The 19,378-nt window shown below is 49.5% G+C and overlaps 1 protein-coding gene and 1 long non-coding RNA gene across 2 annotated transcripts; one reads left to right on the forward strand and one right to left on the reverse strand.

Moving 5' to 3' along the window:
- Positions 1–4,482: 4,482 nt before the first annotated feature.
- On the reverse strand, positions 4,483–10,381 carry LOC109735028 (uncharacterized). The gene is made up of 2 exons (XM_040400592.3): positions 9,128–10,381; positions 4,483–4,557 (listed from the first exon to the last, which is right to left on the reverse strand). Exons 1-2 carry the CDS (start codon positions 9,493–9,495, stop codon positions 4,506–4,508), a joined length of 420 nt encoding a protein of 139 aa, XP_040256526.2. The 5' UTR covers positions 9,496–10,381; the 3' UTR covers positions 4,483–4,505.
- Positions 6,089–8,838, forward strand: LOC141042261 (uncharacterized). The gene is made up of 2 exons (XR_012204236.1): positions 6,089–7,256; positions 7,814–8,838. It is a non-coding gene; the product is annotated as an uncharacterized lncRNA (long non-coding RNA).
- Positions 10,382–19,378: the final 8,997 nt, after the last annotated feature.

The following is a 19,378-nucleotide window of genomic DNA, read 5'->3' on the forward strand; positions in this document are numbered from 1 at the left end:
ACCACAAAGGAAAACATATCCAGTCTGCGATTTGCAATCATGCGGGTCCGACAGGTACCCAGCATCGGCATAGCCTATAATAGATAGGTCTTGATTCCTCTTATAAAATAGACCAAGATCTTTGGTCCCTTGCAGGTAACGGAAGACGTCCTTGACACCTTTCCAATGTCTTTTGGTAGGTTCAGAACTGTACCGAGCAAGCAAACTGACGGCGAAAGCAATGTCTGGTCGTGTACAATTTGCGAGGTACATGAGTGCTCCAACTGCACTCAGGTAAGGAACCTCTGGTCCCAGAGTTTCCTCCCCCTCTTCCTTTGGCCTGAACGGGTCCTTGTCTGGCTGTAAAGATCTTCCGACCATCGGGGTCTTAGAAGGATATGCCTTATCAAATCCAAATCTTTCCAACACCTTCTGGGTGTAGGCCGACTGGTGCACTAGAATCCCATCAGGGGAATGTTCAAGTTGCAGACCTAGACAGAACTTGGTTTTACCCAAATCCTTCATCTCGAATTCCGACATCAGGTAGGAACTCGCTTCCTCAATATCCTCAGGTGTACCGATTATGTTTAAATCGTCCACGTACACCGAGATTATACAGAATCCATCTTGGGATCGCCGTATAAAAACACATGGGCAATCTTTATTGCTCGTGTAGCCCTTCTCATGAAGGAAATCACTTAAGCGATTGTACCACATTCTACCGGACTGTCTGAGTCCGTACAGTGCCTTTTGAAGTTGAACACTGTATAGACCCCTATTTGCTCTATCATGGTTCGGAACAGGGATACCTTCTGGAACCTTCATGTATATGTTCGAATCCAAGTTACCATATAGGTAAGCAGTGACAACATCCATTAGTTTCATTTTCAAGCCCATGTTTACTGCCATCGAGATCAAGTATCTAAAGGTAACTCCATCCATGACTGGGGAATAAGTCTCCTCAAAATCGACACCTGGTCGTTGAGTGAACCCTTGAGCAACAAGCCTTGCTTTGTACCGTACTACCTTATTATTTTCATCTCTCTTTCGAACAAAAACCCACCTATGGCCAACAGGGCGAATGTGGGGAGGAGTTCGACAAACTGGTCCGAACACCTTCCTTTTGTTGAGAGATAATAATTCGGCAGTAATTGCCTGCTGCCAATCTTTCCAATCCGACCTTTTCTTGCAATCAGCGAGCGTGTTAGGCTCAGGGTCAAGATCTATGATTGAGGCAATTTTCGTAGCAAAGTTGATGTCGACAATCACCGTTGCTCGGTTCAGGGACTCCCCCGTATAAATATAATTTATGGCCATTTCGTCATGGAGCGCATCAGGCGCAAACACTTGCTCTACCAAATTTCCCATTATGGGAGCAAGGTCCTTTAGATTTCCCGCGCCGATGTGTGCGCTCACATCTCCGCTGGGTGTTTCCCCTATGGGAAAGTTTAAGTCCGGAATTTCGTGCACTGAATTTTCCGTACTTGTGCCAGGTCTCGACTGGCTCCCCGTTTCAATTTGGGATACTTTGGCGACAGGCTGTGATAAATCTCTCTTATCCTTTTTCGTCGGGCGTCCCCGAGTACTTGGGATTTGAGAAGCCGGATTTCTCGTCCTTTTAGGCCTTTGGACGGGAGCGGGCATACCATCATTTTTCTTCGGTATTTCAACCCTTTCCGGTGCATTGCGCGCGTGCACATGCGATTTTGTCACAGTTTTTAAGTCACTAAAGTGGTCGGGCAGTTGATTTGCTAAAGACTGCAAATCTATTATCTTTTGGACTTCTCTCTCAGTCTCAGCAGTGCGCGGGTCATGAGCATGGATCCCCGTGGCTTGCCACGTGATTTCTCGACTTTTAGCATCAAGGGGTTGATTCTCTCCCCCTAAAGTCGGGAAAAGATCCTCGTCAAAAATGCAATCAGCAAAACGAGCCGTGTGACAGTCTCCTGTCATGGGGTCCAGATACCTGATTATGGACACAGTCTCATAACCAACGTATATCCCCGACTTACGGAGCGGGCCCATCGCCGATCGCTGAGGGGGTGGTATTGGTACATATACCTGGCAACCGAACCTACGAAGGTGGGAAATTTTCGGTGCCGACCCTTGCGCAAGTTGAACAGGAGAGTGGATGTTGTAGGCCGACGGTCGAAAGTTGATGAGATTAGCCGCGTGTAACACCGCGTGGCCCCAACATGTAGTTAATAAATTACAACCCTGAAGGAGCGGTCGGGCAATGAATTTAATTCTTTTAATCAATGCCTCGGCAAGTCCATTTTGTGTATGAACATGTGGTACCGAGTGCTCAACTTTGATTCCCATTGCCATGCAATAATCATCGAACGCCTTTGAAGTAAATTCTCCGGCGTTGTCCATTCGAATAGACTTTATACGATAATCCGGGAAATTATTCCGCATTTGTATGATCTGTGAGATCAATTTTGCAAAGGCATGGTTCCTTGTTGACAGCAGGCAAACATTGGACCATTTAGAGGAAGCATCAATGAGCACCATGAAGTACCGAAACGGCCCCGTGAGGGGCTGAATTGGACCGCATATGTCCCCTTGGATACGTTCCAAGAACGCGGGGATTTCATCCCTCACCTTGAGGGGTGATGGCCTAATGACTAACTTCCCCTTAGCGCATGCGGAGCACACGAAATCATCAGGATTCGGGAAGTTCTTCACGTTAACATTATGGCCATGCGAGTTGTTAATTATATTTCTCATCATCCTAAGTCCGGGGTGGCCTAACCTATCGTGCCAGAGGCAGAAGAGTTCAGAGCTTCTAAAGACGGTCTTGAGGGTAGTGTACACGGGCGGTGCTACTATCTTAGTGTAGTATAGCCCTGTGTCAAACGAAGGAAGCCTTTCGATAACATGTTTACCACCTGCATCCCGCTTTGTGATGAGTAGTCATTCCTTGCCGTTTTCATCATCGGTCTCAACATGGAAACCATTAGCGCGGATGTCTCTAAAGCTCAATAGAGTACGAGTCGACTCCGGGTACAACAACGCATCATTAATGATCAAAGTTGTTCCCATGGGGAGTATAATAGTGGCTCGTCCGGAGCCAACTATGTGAGAACCGCAGCCGGCGATTGTCATAATACTTCCCGGAGATTTTTTAATGGACTCAAAATACTTAGTTTCTCGTAAAATGGTATGAGTGGTGGCGCTATCGGCAAGGCACGTTTCCTCCATTCGGGCGCCACACGCGTTCTAAAATATGACATCTAATTAATGTAATGAGGAAGAAAATACATTAAAAATAAATGCACACATCTCAGAACATAACATGCTATCATGTATAAATAATGGAATAAATGAATAAATATCATCCAATCGCCAAAGTAAAGAATAAGTTTATGCTCTCATAGAGCTTACAACCAAATTGAATTTATTCAATTTTATTTTATCAAAGCACGAAATCATGATAACCAAAGAGGTATGCTAAGTGGACTCGGTGAAGAAGCCATTCACTTCCGCCGCAATCTCCATACTAGTGAGCTGATCCTCCTCAGAAATTATCTTGGAGGCAGCATCAATGTCTAGTGGCGGCGCCGCCGAGGCGGCCATGTGGTCAACCTCCATGGCGACGTGGGCGTCGGTAGAGACCGCCAAAGCTGCCGCGATGGGCACCACGGGGGTCGCCTCTATAGGCGCAGCAGGGGGAGTAGCAATCATCACGGGTGCCGCCATGGGCGCCGGTGGAGCTCCCTCCTGAACCAAGGCGAGGTGCGTCTCACGTGCCTTCCGAGCCTTATATGCATCAACGACCTCCTGTGGTGCGCGGCACTGGCGGGAGAAATGCTCCACCGAGCCACAACGGAAGCAGTCCTGAGGCCTTTGCCCTCCCTTACCCGGCTTGTTCTGCTTAGCCGGGGCGGGGGGGTGAGGGCCCTTCTTCTTGCCCTTCCGGCCCCTCTTCTTCTGTTGAGGCTTGCGGACTTTGAGAGCGTTCACCTCCTGGCGAGAACTCCCCCCAAGTGGTTGCGCGACAAAGTTCTTTTTGAGAATCTCGTCTTGCGCCTCCGCCACCTGGAGGACATCAATCAACTCTGAATACCTCGTGTAGTTCCCCTGGCGGTAGTTCCGTGAGGACTGGACCGCGTCGGGGTGGAAAGTGGATAGGGTTTTCTCAATCTTCTGGGAGTCGGTAATCTCAGTACCACACAAGCGAAGAGTCGTACAAATCCGGTGCAGAGCCGAATTGTACTCCCCAACCGTCTTGAAGTCCGCAAACCTCAGACGGATCCACTCTGCCTCTGCACGTGGCTTCACGGTGTACTTCAGCCGCTCAAACTGCTGCTTAAGAGCGGTCCAAAGGCCAGAAGCACTGCGCTCAGCCATATACTCATCTTTCAGAGTAGGTGACAGGTGATGACGGAGAAAGTGCAGAGCCTGCGCATTCTCAGTCTCGAACTTGGGATCAGTGACGGCCAGCTGGGCCCCCTTACCGATCGCCCTCAGGAGGGTTTTGCCCTGAAGAAAGATCTCGCAGTCCGAGGACCATGACAGGTAGTTCAGCCCTGTCTGGGCCAACTCAGGAAACTCCTTGTGGACAATTCCGGCCATCTGCGATTTATGCAAAAATCATGAGATTACAGCAGGTAATCTTTTGCACAAAGCGATGTTGATAAACTTATTCAATAAAATGACGTTCCAATATTTAAAACATGCTATTATATGACTTACTAAATGATTAAGAGTGCTAAACAATTAATCTACAACAGTAAAATCATACAATAATATCATGTTACAAAAGATAGCATGTTAAGCGCATCTAGTATGTGAAAACTAGCCCAAAAATTGAATTCCCGAGGCATTTATAAGCCTAAATACACATTTTCGGCGAAAACAGACAGTTCCAGGGGTTTCTACGCGAAATATTACAACAGGAATAAACTACGCGTAAAAACAGGAAACTCCAGGGGCTAAAACGCAATTCGCCGCGCTGCAGCCGGCGCCACCCTTTTTTTTTGGATGCCCACGGCGCGCGGCCCATCTGGGCCCAGCAGCCAGCGCCTTTCCTTTTTTTTGTGTGGAGGCATCCCCTCAACCGTGGCCCATCCGGCCCAGGAGCCAGCGGGCCGGCCCATGCGCGGCGCTGCCTCCTGCACGCAAACGACGCTAGGGTTTCCCCTGGCAGCCGAGCGGCGGCGGCGGCTCGCACGCGGGCGCGGCCGAGGCTGGCCAGGCGCGCGCGCTCGCGGGAGCGGTGACCTGCAGCGGGCAGGGCCGGGCGAGGCGATGGCCCGTGGCGCGTCGCGCGCGCTCGCGGGAGCGGTGACCGGCAGCCGGCAGGGCCGGGCGAGGCGATGGCCAGTGGCGCGGCGCGGCCACGGCGCGCGGCGCGCGGCTACATCGACGTCCACGGCGGGCAGCACGGCCACGGCGCGAACGCGGCGGCGACCAGCTGGGCACGCGGCCAGCGGGGCGCGCGGCGCGGCCAGCGGGGCGCGCGGCGCGGCCAGAGGCATGGCACGGGGTGGCCAGCTCGAGCCCCGGCGACGGCAGCCGGCCGTGCACGGGCTCGGCCGGGGCGACGACCGGCGCGACGGCGGCGGCCACGCCACACGACGCGGCGTCGAGCCGGCCATCGAGACGGCGGCGGTGGCGTCAGCAGGACGCGGTGCGGCGTGCTTGGTACGGCGTCACCTGGACGCCGGCCTCGGGATGCGGATCTTCGTCGTGTTCGTCCGGAACTCTGACGGCGCATGGCACATCTGGTGCATTTGCGGCGGTACCGCGACCATCTGGGTCGCGATCTGTACCGACTCCCTATAGTGCAGTCAACAAGTCCCTCGTAGTCCAAGAACATCGACATTGGTCGGCGACGTGTTCGTCCGCTCGGTTCTTGGGAGGAAAATCCGCACCATAAGTAGATCAAATCCGAATAATAATCTAAGCGCAAAAACGGAATCGTAGGAACGAGAGGAATCCATTTTTGCAAAAAGTGGGGATCGGATCTTATACCTCCGCGGGATCGACGAAAGCCTGCGTGATGCAGGCTTAACGCAGGCTTGACGGAGAGTTGATGGAGCGAAGCGTGCTGATAATGTGTTCCGCAACTCCGCCGGCGAGTCCGGTCCGAGGTTGCGGAGCGAGAGCGAGCGTCGTAGACGAAGTAGTAGAAGTAGTCGAAGTATGCGAAAGTAAAATGACACAGAGAGATGAAGGAGACCAGCTTTATTAATCAATGATCAGGGATTACAATGATGGCTCCTCGTTGCTTTATATAGGGGGTAGGGGTCAAGGGATAAGTACCCACTTAACGTAAAGTGGGGGAAACGGGAGGGGCTAGCCCATGCGATACGCACGAGGCCGCCGCCACCCCCTCGGTGGCCCCGGTTTCCCAACACAAACAGCACCCAGGGCTGGACAATAGACTAAGGGCATCTCTAATTGATCCCTAAAAACCTTTAGAGGAGGATAAATCTGGTTTTCCTCCTCTAAACCGGAACTAACCAGAGCCCAAAAATCGTTAGTGGGGTAAAAGAATTACTCCGAGCCGGCCGCAGTGCTTAAATATACTCGGCCGAGTAGTCGCGGAGTAAAACTCCCCCACCCCACTTCGCCTCACTTACCACCACCCAATCCACGTCAGCGCGCCCCCACCCTTACCCGCATCCACTCCGCCGCCGGACCGCCACCGATAATGGCCGGATCCGGCCGCCGCCGCTCCCCGCTGCCCATCCCCAGCACTCGGCCCGCGGATCCAGGCCGCCACGAGTGTCGCCGCACCGGTGCTTCCTCCTCCTCCGGCGCCGGCGCATCCCGCATCCCCGACTAGCCGCCGCCGCCGCAGCCAAAATATAGGCGTGCGACAACGCCTGTGGGGGATGTGGGTCGCGAAGATCACCGACCGCGGCACCGGCAAGCGGCATTGGATTGGCTCCTTCCACTCCACGGTGCAGGCGGCGCACAAACACGACATCAAGTCGGTCCACGATGGCGCCGCCCAGCGCAACTTCCTCGCGGCTTGCCGCGGTTTGAGCCGGTTGACCCCCAGGTGGCCACCCCACAGGAGATGCGGGAAGACCGGGAGGCCAGCGAGCGCCTCGAGGCAGAGTAAGCCAGTGAGGCCTACATGGCGGAGCTCCGCCGCCGCTACCCGGAGCGCGTCGAGGCAGAGCACCGGCTGTACGAGCAGTACGCGGCCGGGATGACGGAGGTCATCTACCTCTCCAGCAGTGCCGGCGAAAAGGGACATGGCCGTCTCATCGGAGAGTTAACCGTATCAGAGTGGGAGAGGATCGAGAACGAGACCAATAGTGAGTAGTTTAGTTAGTTTTTATGCAATCTTAGTCTAAATTTCATTTAATTTATGTAAAATATTTCGAATCGAGTTCAAATCTAGTCTAAATTTGCACCAAATTTGTGTTGATTTTTTTACTCCGTTAAATTTAGGAGATCAGTTAGAAACGGCATTTTTTTAGAGGAGCAAATATCCTGCACTAAAGAATACTCGGCCGTATCCTCCTCTAAAGTTTAGGGGATCGGTTAGAGATGCCCTAAGACCCTAGCTATTAGGTACTCCCTCCATTCACAAATATAAGATGTTAGACACATTTTAATGTGTTTGTTCATTCATTTCAGTCTATATAGTCTATATTGAAATATCCAAAATATGTTATATTTGTGAACGGAGGGAGTATGTTGCATTTCATGCAGCAATTAACTGGACCGATGGTTGGTGAGTAAAGTCTGAAATAAACCCTGACTTTGCATAGGCTGACGTTAACGAACCCTCGTCTTTAAATCCCTGAAATTGATACCCTAATCTTTCAGATCCCGGTCTATTCTAACCCTACGCATGTTTGGCTCACAGGAAAAGAAACAATCCCAGCCGGGTTCATCCGCTACCCTAACTGACGGTATGGGTCCACAAGTCACTTTAATCTCTCTCCTCTTATCTTCTTCCTCTATCCTCTCTTTTCCACTGCCGATCCCTTTTTCCTCTTCTACTAGGTGTTGGCCGAGCCGCGCACTGGTTGGCGCCCACGTCCGAGATGACCCTGTCCGGGCCGACGACTGGAGATGGCGGCTGCTGGACATGGAGTTGGCCATCTAGCACGGGGCGTGGTGTTGGCGTCCAATTGATGTTCGCTGAGATCGGCGAGGCGCAGGCAAGCGTGGAAACGGCCGGCGGCGCGTAGCTGCGAGCAACTGCATAAAGCAGGTGCCGTCAGGCACGAAACGTAAGCACGGCTCCGTGGCTGCAAACGGTGGCGCGGGCAGCGAGCAACGCAGGGGCCAACGGCGGGATGGTCCCATGGATGTGCGTACGTGCATGTGTGTGCATAGACGGACGTGAGTGTAGCCTACGGGACGTCGGCTTGGCGCGGCAAGGCTTGATGGCGTCGGCACCGTTGCCTCCAGCTCGTCCGGAATGGCGTCGGCACCGAGCCGAGCCCGTCCGGCACGCTCATCTCGTCAGACGTACGAGTCCGCCTGCAGCACGCTGTAGAGCTTGGTGAGAAGAATCCCACAGGCACCGATGGTCATGTCGCTGACCACGGTCTCCATCGGGTCGGGCTTGTCCAGGTGTAGCACGCTGTTGAGCAGTTCGTCAGCACCACCGGCCGCCGCACATGGTCGGGCAGTGAACTTGTGAAGAGATGCATATGACAGGTGGGCCTACATAGTAAGTCGCCGTAGAAACTAATCCCGGCTTGGATCGTGCCTTTACTATTACACCAAACAATTTTTTAGTCATGGAGGGTCGGATTGACTGGGATTCGTAAATACGGGGTACCAAATTCAGGGATTCAGAGGTGAGGGTTCATTTACGTCAGCCTCTACAACCTCAGGGTTTATTTCAGACTTCACTCATGGTTGGTACAAGGCTAGTAGCAATACTGGGAGCACTACCACACTAGATTGGATAACCCAAGTAAGCCTTCAACTGGACTAAACTAGGACCGTGTTTCTCTAAGCTAAACCACCGTCCCCATCTTTAATACAGTAAGATTTTACCCAGTTCAACATATGACTCTCTCGAGAAATTTCACATCTTTTTACCATTGTTTCGCCAACTGAAAAAGAAAATCCCACACATGGAAAAGGGATAGAACTTTTGCTAAGACTGGCTGCAACTATCGATTCATATCAGGCACGCAGAGTCAATAACATCGTAAGAAACCTGTAGATGTCGAGGCTGGGTTCCTCGCAGAATACGTCAGGGAGCTCCTCCCTCAGCGTCCGGATGGCGTACCCCGTGTTCACGTAGTACCTCCGCCTTTCTTCCCTGTCCTCTTCCAGGCGCCGAATCGCCGCCGGGGACTCTGCCGGAGCCTCTGGGGCCGAGAACAGAGGCGGCGAGAACGGGGTCCAAGACTCTATAATCACTATCTTCTCCTTCTTCCCGGTCCCCTTCTCCTCCTCCTCCTTCACAGAGCCACCGGACGCCGCGGCAGTGACCTTGAACCGCCCGCCGCGGTTGCTCCGGAGGACGCGAACGCTCGGGCGCCGAGCGCCGGCGAGGTTAGGGGCCTGGACAAGGAGGCCCATATGAGGAGGAGGAAGGATTTCATTTTCCCTTTTCCTCTATCTTTTATACGCTAGTGTCAAAAACGGAGTAGTATATAATACTGGTGCATAATTATTATTCTCTTGGTCCGAAAATACTTGCAGGAGAAATTTCTATGACAAGTATTTTTAGACTGAGAGAGTATTTTTTTCAGTTTTACGACGAAGCTTATACTGCCATAGAGTGGAAATTGCCAACGGACCGTCGTTTTCTTGTCTTTTTTTTTTGTCGAATTTTCTATGCTCATTTCCATTGTCTAAATTTCAACCGGAAGAAAGGATACCTTTTGGGACATCCTACTACAGTAGGTGATATGATATTGTGAGGGTGTTTTTTGTGCTTATTTTCATGTGAATATTCCCGGGGTGGTTTTGCTATCATGCCTCTAACTTTTAGCATGCAAACTACGACAAAATTGAAGCGTTATGGTGTAATAAAAGCCAGCAATTTTCAGAATTTTACATATCAACCTATGGCACATTTTCAAAATTGATCACATTGTGCACAAATACTCGAACAATTATGATGAAATAAACAAAGGGCGATATTGTAAATGATGATAGCGCCGCATAGTGTGATCAATTTTTTTTGGGAAAATATGGTCTTTATTTAAACAAAGTGCTCAGAAATTTCTCAGGATATAATTTGCAAAATATAGTCCGGGGGTGCACCGTCCCAAATCAAACTACCCTCTACAGAAAGACCCGCCCTCGCTAGCTCGGGTGCAGCTCCATTGTCGAGCGATGAGCCCACATGGCCTTGAACTCCCGGAAACCCTTCAACTTGTCCTTCATGTCTCCTATTAGAGGTCAATAAGCCGAGAGATTCTTCATAGGATTATTTAGCACTATTACTACTCCATAGCAGTGAAGCTCAATGTGAACCTTTGCAATGTTCATCTCCTGAGCTAGCTGCAGCCTCGACTTACAGGCAGCAATCTCCGCAGCCTCCGCTTCTGCTATTGTCCGGTAACAATAGCTTGCCCTCCATTGTGATCCCGCATCACCACCCCTCCACCATCCCTTGTTTGCTGCAAAGGGCGATATTGTAAATGATGATAGCGCCGCATAGTGTGATCAATTTTTTCGGGAAAATATGTTCTTTATTTAAACAAAGTGCTCAAAAAATTTCAGGATATAATTTGCAAAATATAGTCTGGGGGTGCACCATCCCAAATCAAACTAACTTCTACAGAAAGACCCGCCCTCGCTAGCTCGGGTGCAGCTCCATTGTTGAGCGATGAGCCTACGTGACCTTGAACTCCCGGAAACCCTTTAAATTGTCCTTCATGTCTTCTATCAGAGGTCAATGAGCCGAGAGATTCTCTTCACAAGATTATTTAGCATTGTTACTACTCCATAGCAGTGAAGCTCAATGTGTACCTTTGCAATGTTCATCTCCTGAGCTAGCTGCAACCTCGACTTACGTGCAGCAATCTCCGCAGCCTCCGCTTCTGCTATCGTCGGGTAACAGTAGCTTGCCCTCCATTGTGATCCCGCATTACCACCCCTCCACCATCCTTTGTTTGCTGTTTAGAAATTGTTCCATCTGGATTTCGTTTTACCCAACCTGTATCAGGTGGTGTCCATAGCTTCCTCGGCTCTGGAGCCTTTATTTTGTTGGGTCGAGCGATTTGCGCCTCCTCCCATTCCTTTGCATATTCTAGTACAGCCTTTACAACCATCTGAGGTTCAGAAATCCTTTTCTCGTTCTGCGCTCCATTTCTCGCTAGCCACGGTCCATAAACCGCATTAAGCATCAGAGCACTTTCTTCTTCTCCTGCCTCCGTAAGCCATGTAAGTAACCATCTCGCAGTGGCGCTCTGAGAGCAATCCAATGCTGGCGGGGTCGCCATCGGTGCTCCTGATGCCGAGCGCAACATCCGCCGGCAACACGCTGAGTGAGGGCATGGTCAAAAGGGATGATGTGTTGTTCTTCCCTGCCACATGCAGTACAGTATACACCTAGCTTTATTCTTCCTCTATGCAGTTAACCGATGGCCAATCCATTCTTCAGCATGCACCAGAAGTGGACTTTTACCTTGTTTGGAACATTTGAATCCCACATATTAAGCCAACCCCTGTCGGTAGCTGCTGAAGAGGATGACTCCGGTTGTCCGGATTTTATCTTATTTAGTGTCATCCTTAAGTGATAGCTAAACCTTACCGAATACTCACTAGATTTTGTGAAACTCCAGGCCATGTAATCATCAATGCCCGGTCCACCTACTGCAATTTGCATGATGTCATTTGTATCATTAGTCGAGAACATTTCTTTGATTCTTGCCTTGTCCCATGTTAGCAACCTTGGTCACACCCTAAATGTATATCTCGCCCAGTGGCTTGCGACTACCACGGCGTGAAATCCAATTATTGTTGGAAGTATGCCCAAGAGGCAATAATATTGTATTATTATATTTTCATGTTCATAATTAATATAGAAGTGCATGCTCTAGCCAATGCAACCAAAAGACCGATCTGATGGAAGAGACTAGGCAGCACATTATACGTCAACACTCCCCCTCACGTGTGGCTCCCTCAGGCCTAAACGTGGACCGAAAGTGGGCTGCAATTTAATTGCGCCAGCCGGGTCTTGAACTTGAGACCTCTTGGCTCCGATACCATATAGAACTAGCCAACGCAACCAAAAGACCGATCTGATGAAAGAGACTAGGCAGCACATTATACGTCAACAATTAATAGTTTATATTCTATGCTATAACCGCTATGATCCTCGAAAACTCACATGCACGTGTAGAACGATAAAGGACAAGATAAGATTCCTAGTCTCGCCTCTAAGACTGGCTCAAGTGTTGTTGGTGATCATGTTTTCTGGATCTTAGGATACCGTTAAGTGTAACGATAGTCCTAAAACAACATTGAGAGTACGACGTTAGAAGAGCGATTATACTGAATAGACCCAAACTTGTTTGTTATACTTTGAGATGATATCGTCACAACTCAATTATTATAACACGGAGTGTTAACGTGTGGTTTTGCTCCTTAGATCATGAGAGTATCATATTCATTTCTTACAGTGGGCTTTGGGGTTGCTCAAACTTCACTTGTAACACGGTGATAATAACAAAAACTTACAGGTTCATCGGAAAGTTTGACAAGGAACTTGATAGCTCGAGAGTGGAATTTGCTCCTCCGACGATGGCGATATATTCTTAGGGCCCTTTCAGCGTGACGACATCCATCATCGGCTGGCCAAACACAGGTGACTACATCACGGGGATGCTGGAACATGTTAACGAGAAAGAAGAACAAAAGCAGTAACGAGGAGACCGGTATAGTGAGCATGTGTATGACTCAAGAGGATACCGACATATCTCACCTCGGGTTTTGTAAAGTATGGTGAAGCAAATTGGAACATCAGGTGATAACGAAACACTAGTGCAGGCGACTCCTATACAAACAGTTTTATCCCCTTTCCGTGAGAGAGTTTTAAACCGTCGCCTTGCCTGTGTGTGCAATACGGGGGGTCCATCCCACACGAACGAGAAAACATCGGCGATAGGTTCTACGGTCACACACGCGGGGCAAAAAGAGCTCGCGTGTGATCGCGCGAGCCATCCGGACAATTATATAGGCGCAATCGTTTCGGTTCGTATGTACATCCCACATAGTGAATCCCAGACAAACGATTTCGTTCGTATGTACATCACATACAATTTTCCGCATCACATCGTCTGTGAAAGCGTTGCCATTGCAGATGATATTTATAATTTTATCGTTTGCGTTATTGGATGCATCATGCACGGTGGTACCTAGAAGAAATTGTGTGGCATAGGCTGTCCATCACACACATTTGTTATGTGGAAAACGTTTGTGCAAGGTGGCCTAACGCAAACAGTTGTCCATAGGAAGTCGTGTGTGATTGTTCATTGATCCAACACGTTTACTTCCTAGAAGCTATGTGGGTTGTCTGAATTCATCGCCCATTGTGTTGTCTCAGTAACCGTATGTAGTAGAAAATCCCAATAAGCGGGCTAATTGGCCTATTATTTTTAATACATTTAGTAATCAAATTGAATTTTTATATTAAACACACAATATATTTCATTTTCGTATTACGGCAACCAAGATTTCATAATTGAAATACATCAAAGTACAACATGACTCACATATCACATCATCATATCTCAAAACTATTACTAAGAATCAAGTTTATTTTGTCCAATGATCTTCATGAAAGTTTTTATTATATCCTTCTTGGATATCTATCACTTTGGGACTAATTTTCATGTGTTGCTTTTCATAAGCTCAAGCAAATATAAGTGAAGATCATGAGCATAATATTTTTTCTTTCTTTCAAAATAATTTAAGTGAAGCAAGAGAGAATTTCTTGAAAAATACTAAGCACACCGTGCTCAAAAAGATATAAGTGAAGCACTAGAGCAAGTCCATAGCTCATAAAAATTTAAGTGAAGCATAGAGAGCAATTCTAACAAGTCATGACATAATTTTGGCTCTCTCAAATAGGTGTGTCCAGCAAGGGATCAAGACTTAAAACAAAAAATAAAACAAGCAAAGACTCATATCATACAAGACGATCCAAGCAAAACACATATTATGTGACGAATAAAAATATAGCTTCAAGTAAAATACCGGTGGTCGTTAGAAGAAAGAGGGGATGCCACTCGGGGGCATCCCCAAACTTAGTTGGTTGCTCATTTTTGGATAATAGCTTGGCATGCCGGGGCATCCCCAAGCTTAGGCTCTTCTACTCCTTATTCCTTCATCCATCGTAAAATAAGCCAAAACTTGAAAACTTCAATCACACAAAACTCAACAAAACCTTCGTGAGATCCGTTAGTAAAAGAAAGCAAATCACTACTATAAGTATTGTACCAAACCAATTCATATTTTGTTTTTGCATTATATCTACTGTATTCCAACTTTTTTGGCAAAAACTCATCAAAGAAAACCATAGAGCCATCAAAATAAGCAAACAATGCAAAGAAAACAGAATCTGTCAAAATAGAACAGTCTGTAGCAATCTGACTATTTCGAAAACTTCTGAAACTCCAAAAATTCTGAAAAAATAGGATGACCTGAGCAATTTGTATATTAATCTTCTGCAAAAAGAATTGGCATTTTATCATGCTATGGTAAAACATAATAATTGTTTTCGTGAGCGCAAAAGTTTCTGTTTTTCAGCAAGATCAAACAACTATCACCCAAGAAGATCCTATCGGTTCTACTTGGCACAAACACTAATTAAAACACAAAATACACAATCATAACAGTAGCATAATTGTGCTAACACTCAAGAACAGAAAGCAAAAAAGCAAAAATAAATTTTATTTATTGGGTTGCCTCCCAACAAGCGCTATAGTTTTACGCCCCTAGCTAGGCATAAAGCAAGGATCTAAGTTTTGTCATCCTTCTTCTTAACTTTCTTAGAGGTGTTTTCATCATGGGGTTTTGTAAACACAACATAAAACATATTATCCATAGAAACCTTAGCGTTCCTAAGTTGGTGTTCATCATAACCTTTTTGATTCCCCGCAAAAATCCAAGAGTAATGTTGATTAACATTATTGAAAACTTGTTGGATTATATCTAAAACGGGGACTTCCTTTCTAAGATTCTTGATGCGGAGCATCCCAAGGTCATCCCCATGGACCTACCTACGTCTCCCACGACACCACTTGGACCAATGACAAGAGCACGAGCAAAGGCTATCGAAGATAAGGTGAACTCACTCCTTTCCGAACTACCACTTTCTATGCATGAGATATGGTTGCTACCTCAAGCGGAAACACTATATATGATCAGGTACTTGGAGGAAAGCCACGGAACATCTACATCCAATGGGCAAGATGGCGAGGACACCAAGTGTGAAGGACAAGTAGAAGAGCTGCCACGGAAGCTACAGCCACCGGATGACCGGTCGGGACCGGACGCCCGCCACCTGAAGGCCAACCTGCCCAAGTCCCAGCCAACGCAAGCTACAGCGAGCGGACGTCCGGCCAGGACCGAACGACCGGCCACACCTTCCAGCCAGCGGACAACCGGCCAGGACCGGACATCCGGCGCCACTCCAACCGAGCCAAAATTAGCGGAAGTCCGAGGCCACCGGACGTCCGGCGTCACCTTCACAGAACGGAAATAGCGGAAGTCCGGCGACCACGGGACGTCCGGAAGCCCGCGAGCCACCGCACGACCGGTCCCCAGCGAATGTCCGGTACCTGTCTACGTACAGAGATCTGGCCCGAGGCCCATGTATCCCTCTCCCACTTACCCCTTCGTGGACCTAGACTATATATACTCCTCCACCTCCTCCTAGTTAAGGTCAGCGTTGTGATAGCTCATTTGTGAGATAGAGCCTCGCTCATCCATACAGATCTACTCCTTGAGAGAGAATGCGGCCCCTCTTCGGAGAAGATCCACGTTGGATTCAAGACCCCCTCTCCGGTGGCCCCATCAAGACCTCCTCACGGAGAAGAACCGGTTACCCTATGTATCGTCCCTTGTTGGATTTGGACTATGTGATCTCTATGTGTACTCGGATCTAGCATATGTGTGACTATATCTTGTTGGTTTGAGTGATTCTCTCATGTTTTCCCTCGCGTTTCCCCTCGTGCTCTTCGTGTTCTTAGTTGGGATCTGCTCCTTTCATGAAAGATCGGCCGTATAGGGTTCCACCCTACATCATCTTGGTATCAAAGCCACATTGATCACGATTTCGGAGCCTCCCCTCTTTGTTTTCTAGCTTTTTGTTGTGTTCTTCCCCAATTTCGAAAATCCCCACCAAAAATAGCCCTAATTTTTTTTGTGATTTGTCGGTGTGATGAAGTTTTGTTGGATTTGACACATGGATTTGCTTTGCCTTGAGTGGATCTAGCTTTCCCCCTTCGTCTCCACCTTTTTCATCCATAAAATCGCCCGGATTTGACCAATTTCGCTACATCCACCTCGAACCCTAGCAATTCATCCAGTGCCCGAAATCGCCCAGGCACCGGACGTCCGCCAGCCACCGGACATCCGACGACCGGACGACCGCTCCACCACCAGACGTCCGACGTTTCCCGGTGAAACTGAAAAAGTTTAGTTTGGCCACCACCACCTCTCCACCTCGACTCCCGCATACGCACTCCATTACACATTCCACCTCCGCATACGCACTCTGATACCTCCACCACTTTCCGCAACAACCACCGACTACCCGTTTCCAACTCTGACACAATTTTGACATGTTTTGCTTTGAGAATTTGAGTTGCAGTTCCCGTGTCCTTTTGTGTTTCGGCCATTTAGGTACGGTTCAACATCAACATCACCACCGCTCATCTTCGCCACGGACTCATCATCAGCAACGACAACTCCACCATTTTGACACCATACCGTAAGCAAGAACGCTAACCCCATCTTGGTATCGTAATATCATTCTACATGCTTGCCATTGCATTGATAACCCCATAGCCCATTTTGCGTAACTTATCCATCGAGACTAGCCTTTGAGTATTGCCGGCAACGTGACTTGTGCACATTAGTGACCATACTTCCCATAGCATACATACCATACCATTGTGGTGCATATCTTGGTATCATCTCCTGTGTCACAAGGTTGTCATCGCATATACACAATTGCTATCTTGGTTCGTTAAGTTTTGCATGAGAAAAGAGCTCAAACGACAAAGAGCCAAACAAGCTTTTAAGCAAAAGGGAAAGATAAGCAAAGAGCTTATAAGCAAGAACCATAGCATCATACAACATTAAGATTGTCATACTCGATCATCTTGGATCATATCATCGGAATACCATACATATAGCATACTTGGGATAGAAGTCGTTGCATTTTTGCTTAGTAGGTTGTGCACAAGTTTCGTATCCGCCTATTGTGCAATCGTGCTAGCGTCTCTCTAGTGTTGTGCAACAAGAGCATTTTCGTGGATTCCACATTTTGGCTCTCCTTGGTTGCACGACCCCAATTATCTATTTGCGTGTGTGTTTCCATGTACCATATCTTGCTATTGGTCTACTTGTTGCATTTGCAAATTTGTGAATCTTTTCCAACATTATTGAGTCTCACTAACAACTGCATCAAATTTGTTGCCACCTGGTAGGATCTTGTACCCTACCAGGCCTGGGACGTAAGCGGTAAGGGAAGGAGGGGGCTGGGCGAGGCGATGAGCGGCCGCGCCGGCGGCTGGGCGCCGTCGCGGAAGAGGAAGATGGCGGCAGCGGCGCAAGAGGCAGGGGACGGCTAGGGTTCCGGCTCCTCTGGGAGCCGGGCAATAGAGATAATATTCTTATTGCTTAATCTGAAAAAGAGTCTTACAGCATATATTTATAACCTAGATAACTTGCATACGAATTAACCTAAGATAACTTGTGGGCTAAGATTGCCCGGTGTGCCTTCTACGGCTGTAAGTCAGGCCGGTCATAACATCTCTCCCTGCCTGCGCAAACAGCTCGTCCTCGAGCTGAAAGTCTGGATAGTGTTGGCGGAACTCATCACGCTGCTCCCAAGCTGGCCTCGTCCTCCAGAAGTCCAGCCCACTGAATCAGCACGTACCACACCCCGCGACGGAGCTGGGCCTTCAAGACCTTCTCTGGTCTCGGAAGGATGCGCCAGTCGAAGGTGGGAGGCAACGCGGTAGGGGCCACAGGTGGCTCCCCACGGAAAGGCTTCAACAGCCCCACATGGAAGACGTCGTGGATGCGGGCACCGGTAGGAAGCTGAAGGCGGTAAGCCACCTTCCCGATGCGTTCCAAGATAGGAAAAGGCCCGGCGTAATGAGGGCCCAGCTTGCGCTTCGCGCGTGGGTCCAGTGACTGCGTAGAGCAGTGAAGAAGACGCAGCCACACCCAATCTCCCACCGCGAACTCCGCTTCACGATGGTGGTCGTCGTAGTAGTGCTTGGCCAGCTGTTGGGCCTGAAGAAGGCGTTGCCGGACTTCGGCCAACATCTCGTCCCGGCGCCGCAAAAGCTCACCCGCCACCTCTGTCCGAGCCGTGGCCGAATCAACCGGAATGATGGCCGGGGGCGGTCGGCCATATACATTCAAAAGGAGTGGCGCGCAAGGTGGAGTGGTAGGAGGTGTTGTAGCAGTACTCCGCCCATGAAAGCCAATCCACCCAAGCGCGAGGACGATCACTTGTGACACAACGCAAATACATGGCAATCACCTTGTTGACAACCTCGGACTGGCCGTCCGTCTGAGGATGGAAGGCCGTGCTCAGGCGGAGTTTCACGCCCGCCAACCGGAAGAGATCGCGCCAGACATGGCCGGTGAACACTGGGTCCCGATCGCTGACGATCGAAGAGGGAAACCCGTGGAGGCGAACTATCCCGTCGAAGAAGGCGCGGGCCACGGAGGCAGCAGTGTATGGATGACCGAGCGCAATGAAGTGAGCATACTTGGAGAAGCGGTCCACCATCGTGAGAATGACTGATTTGCCGCCCACCTTAGGGAGGCCCTCGATGAAGTCCATGGAAATATCCGCCCAGACCTGAGATGGCACCTCCAATGGCTGGAGCTGACCAGCTGGCCGTAGTGTCTCCGTCTTGTTGCGCTGGCACGTCACACAAGACCGGACCCAGTCCCGGACAAGGGCTCGATCACCAGGGATGTAGAAGTCGGCACGGAGACAATGGAGGGTTTTCTCCACCCCCTCATGGCACGCCGAGTGGGCCAGCAGCAGCACCTGGTGACGGAGATCGTCAAGCGCCGGCACGAAGATGCGGCGCCTGTGAAGGAGCAACCCATCGGCGAGGCGCCAAGGCTCCTCCAGCTCGCCTGCAGCCAACTGCTGCTGAAGAAGAAGAGCGTCGGGCGCAACCGCCGTCGCTCGGCGAATGTCGGTGAAGAGGCCGAAGGTCGGCCCGGAGCAGATCCAGAGCGCCGTCCC

The sequence above is a fragment of the Aegilops tauschii genome, chromosome 1 (genome assembly GCF_002575655.3).
Source record: "Aegilops tauschii subsp. strangulata cultivar AL8/78 chromosome 1, Aet v6.0, whole genome shotgun sequence".
NCBI lineage: Eukaryota > Viridiplantae > Streptophyta > Magnoliopsida > Poales > Poaceae > Aegilops > Aegilops tauschii.

Excerpts from the sequence above, each read along its gene's own strand:
- LOC109735028 (XM_040400592.3), bottom strand. The coding sequence starts at position 9,495 with ATGGGCCTCCTTGTCCAGGCCCCTAACCTCGCCGGCGCTCGGCGCCCG. Across the intron at positions 4,558-9,127 it reads CCCAGCCTCGACATCTACAG|ATGGCCGGAATTGTCCACAA; the intron begins GTTTCTTACGAT and ends CATAAATCGCAG.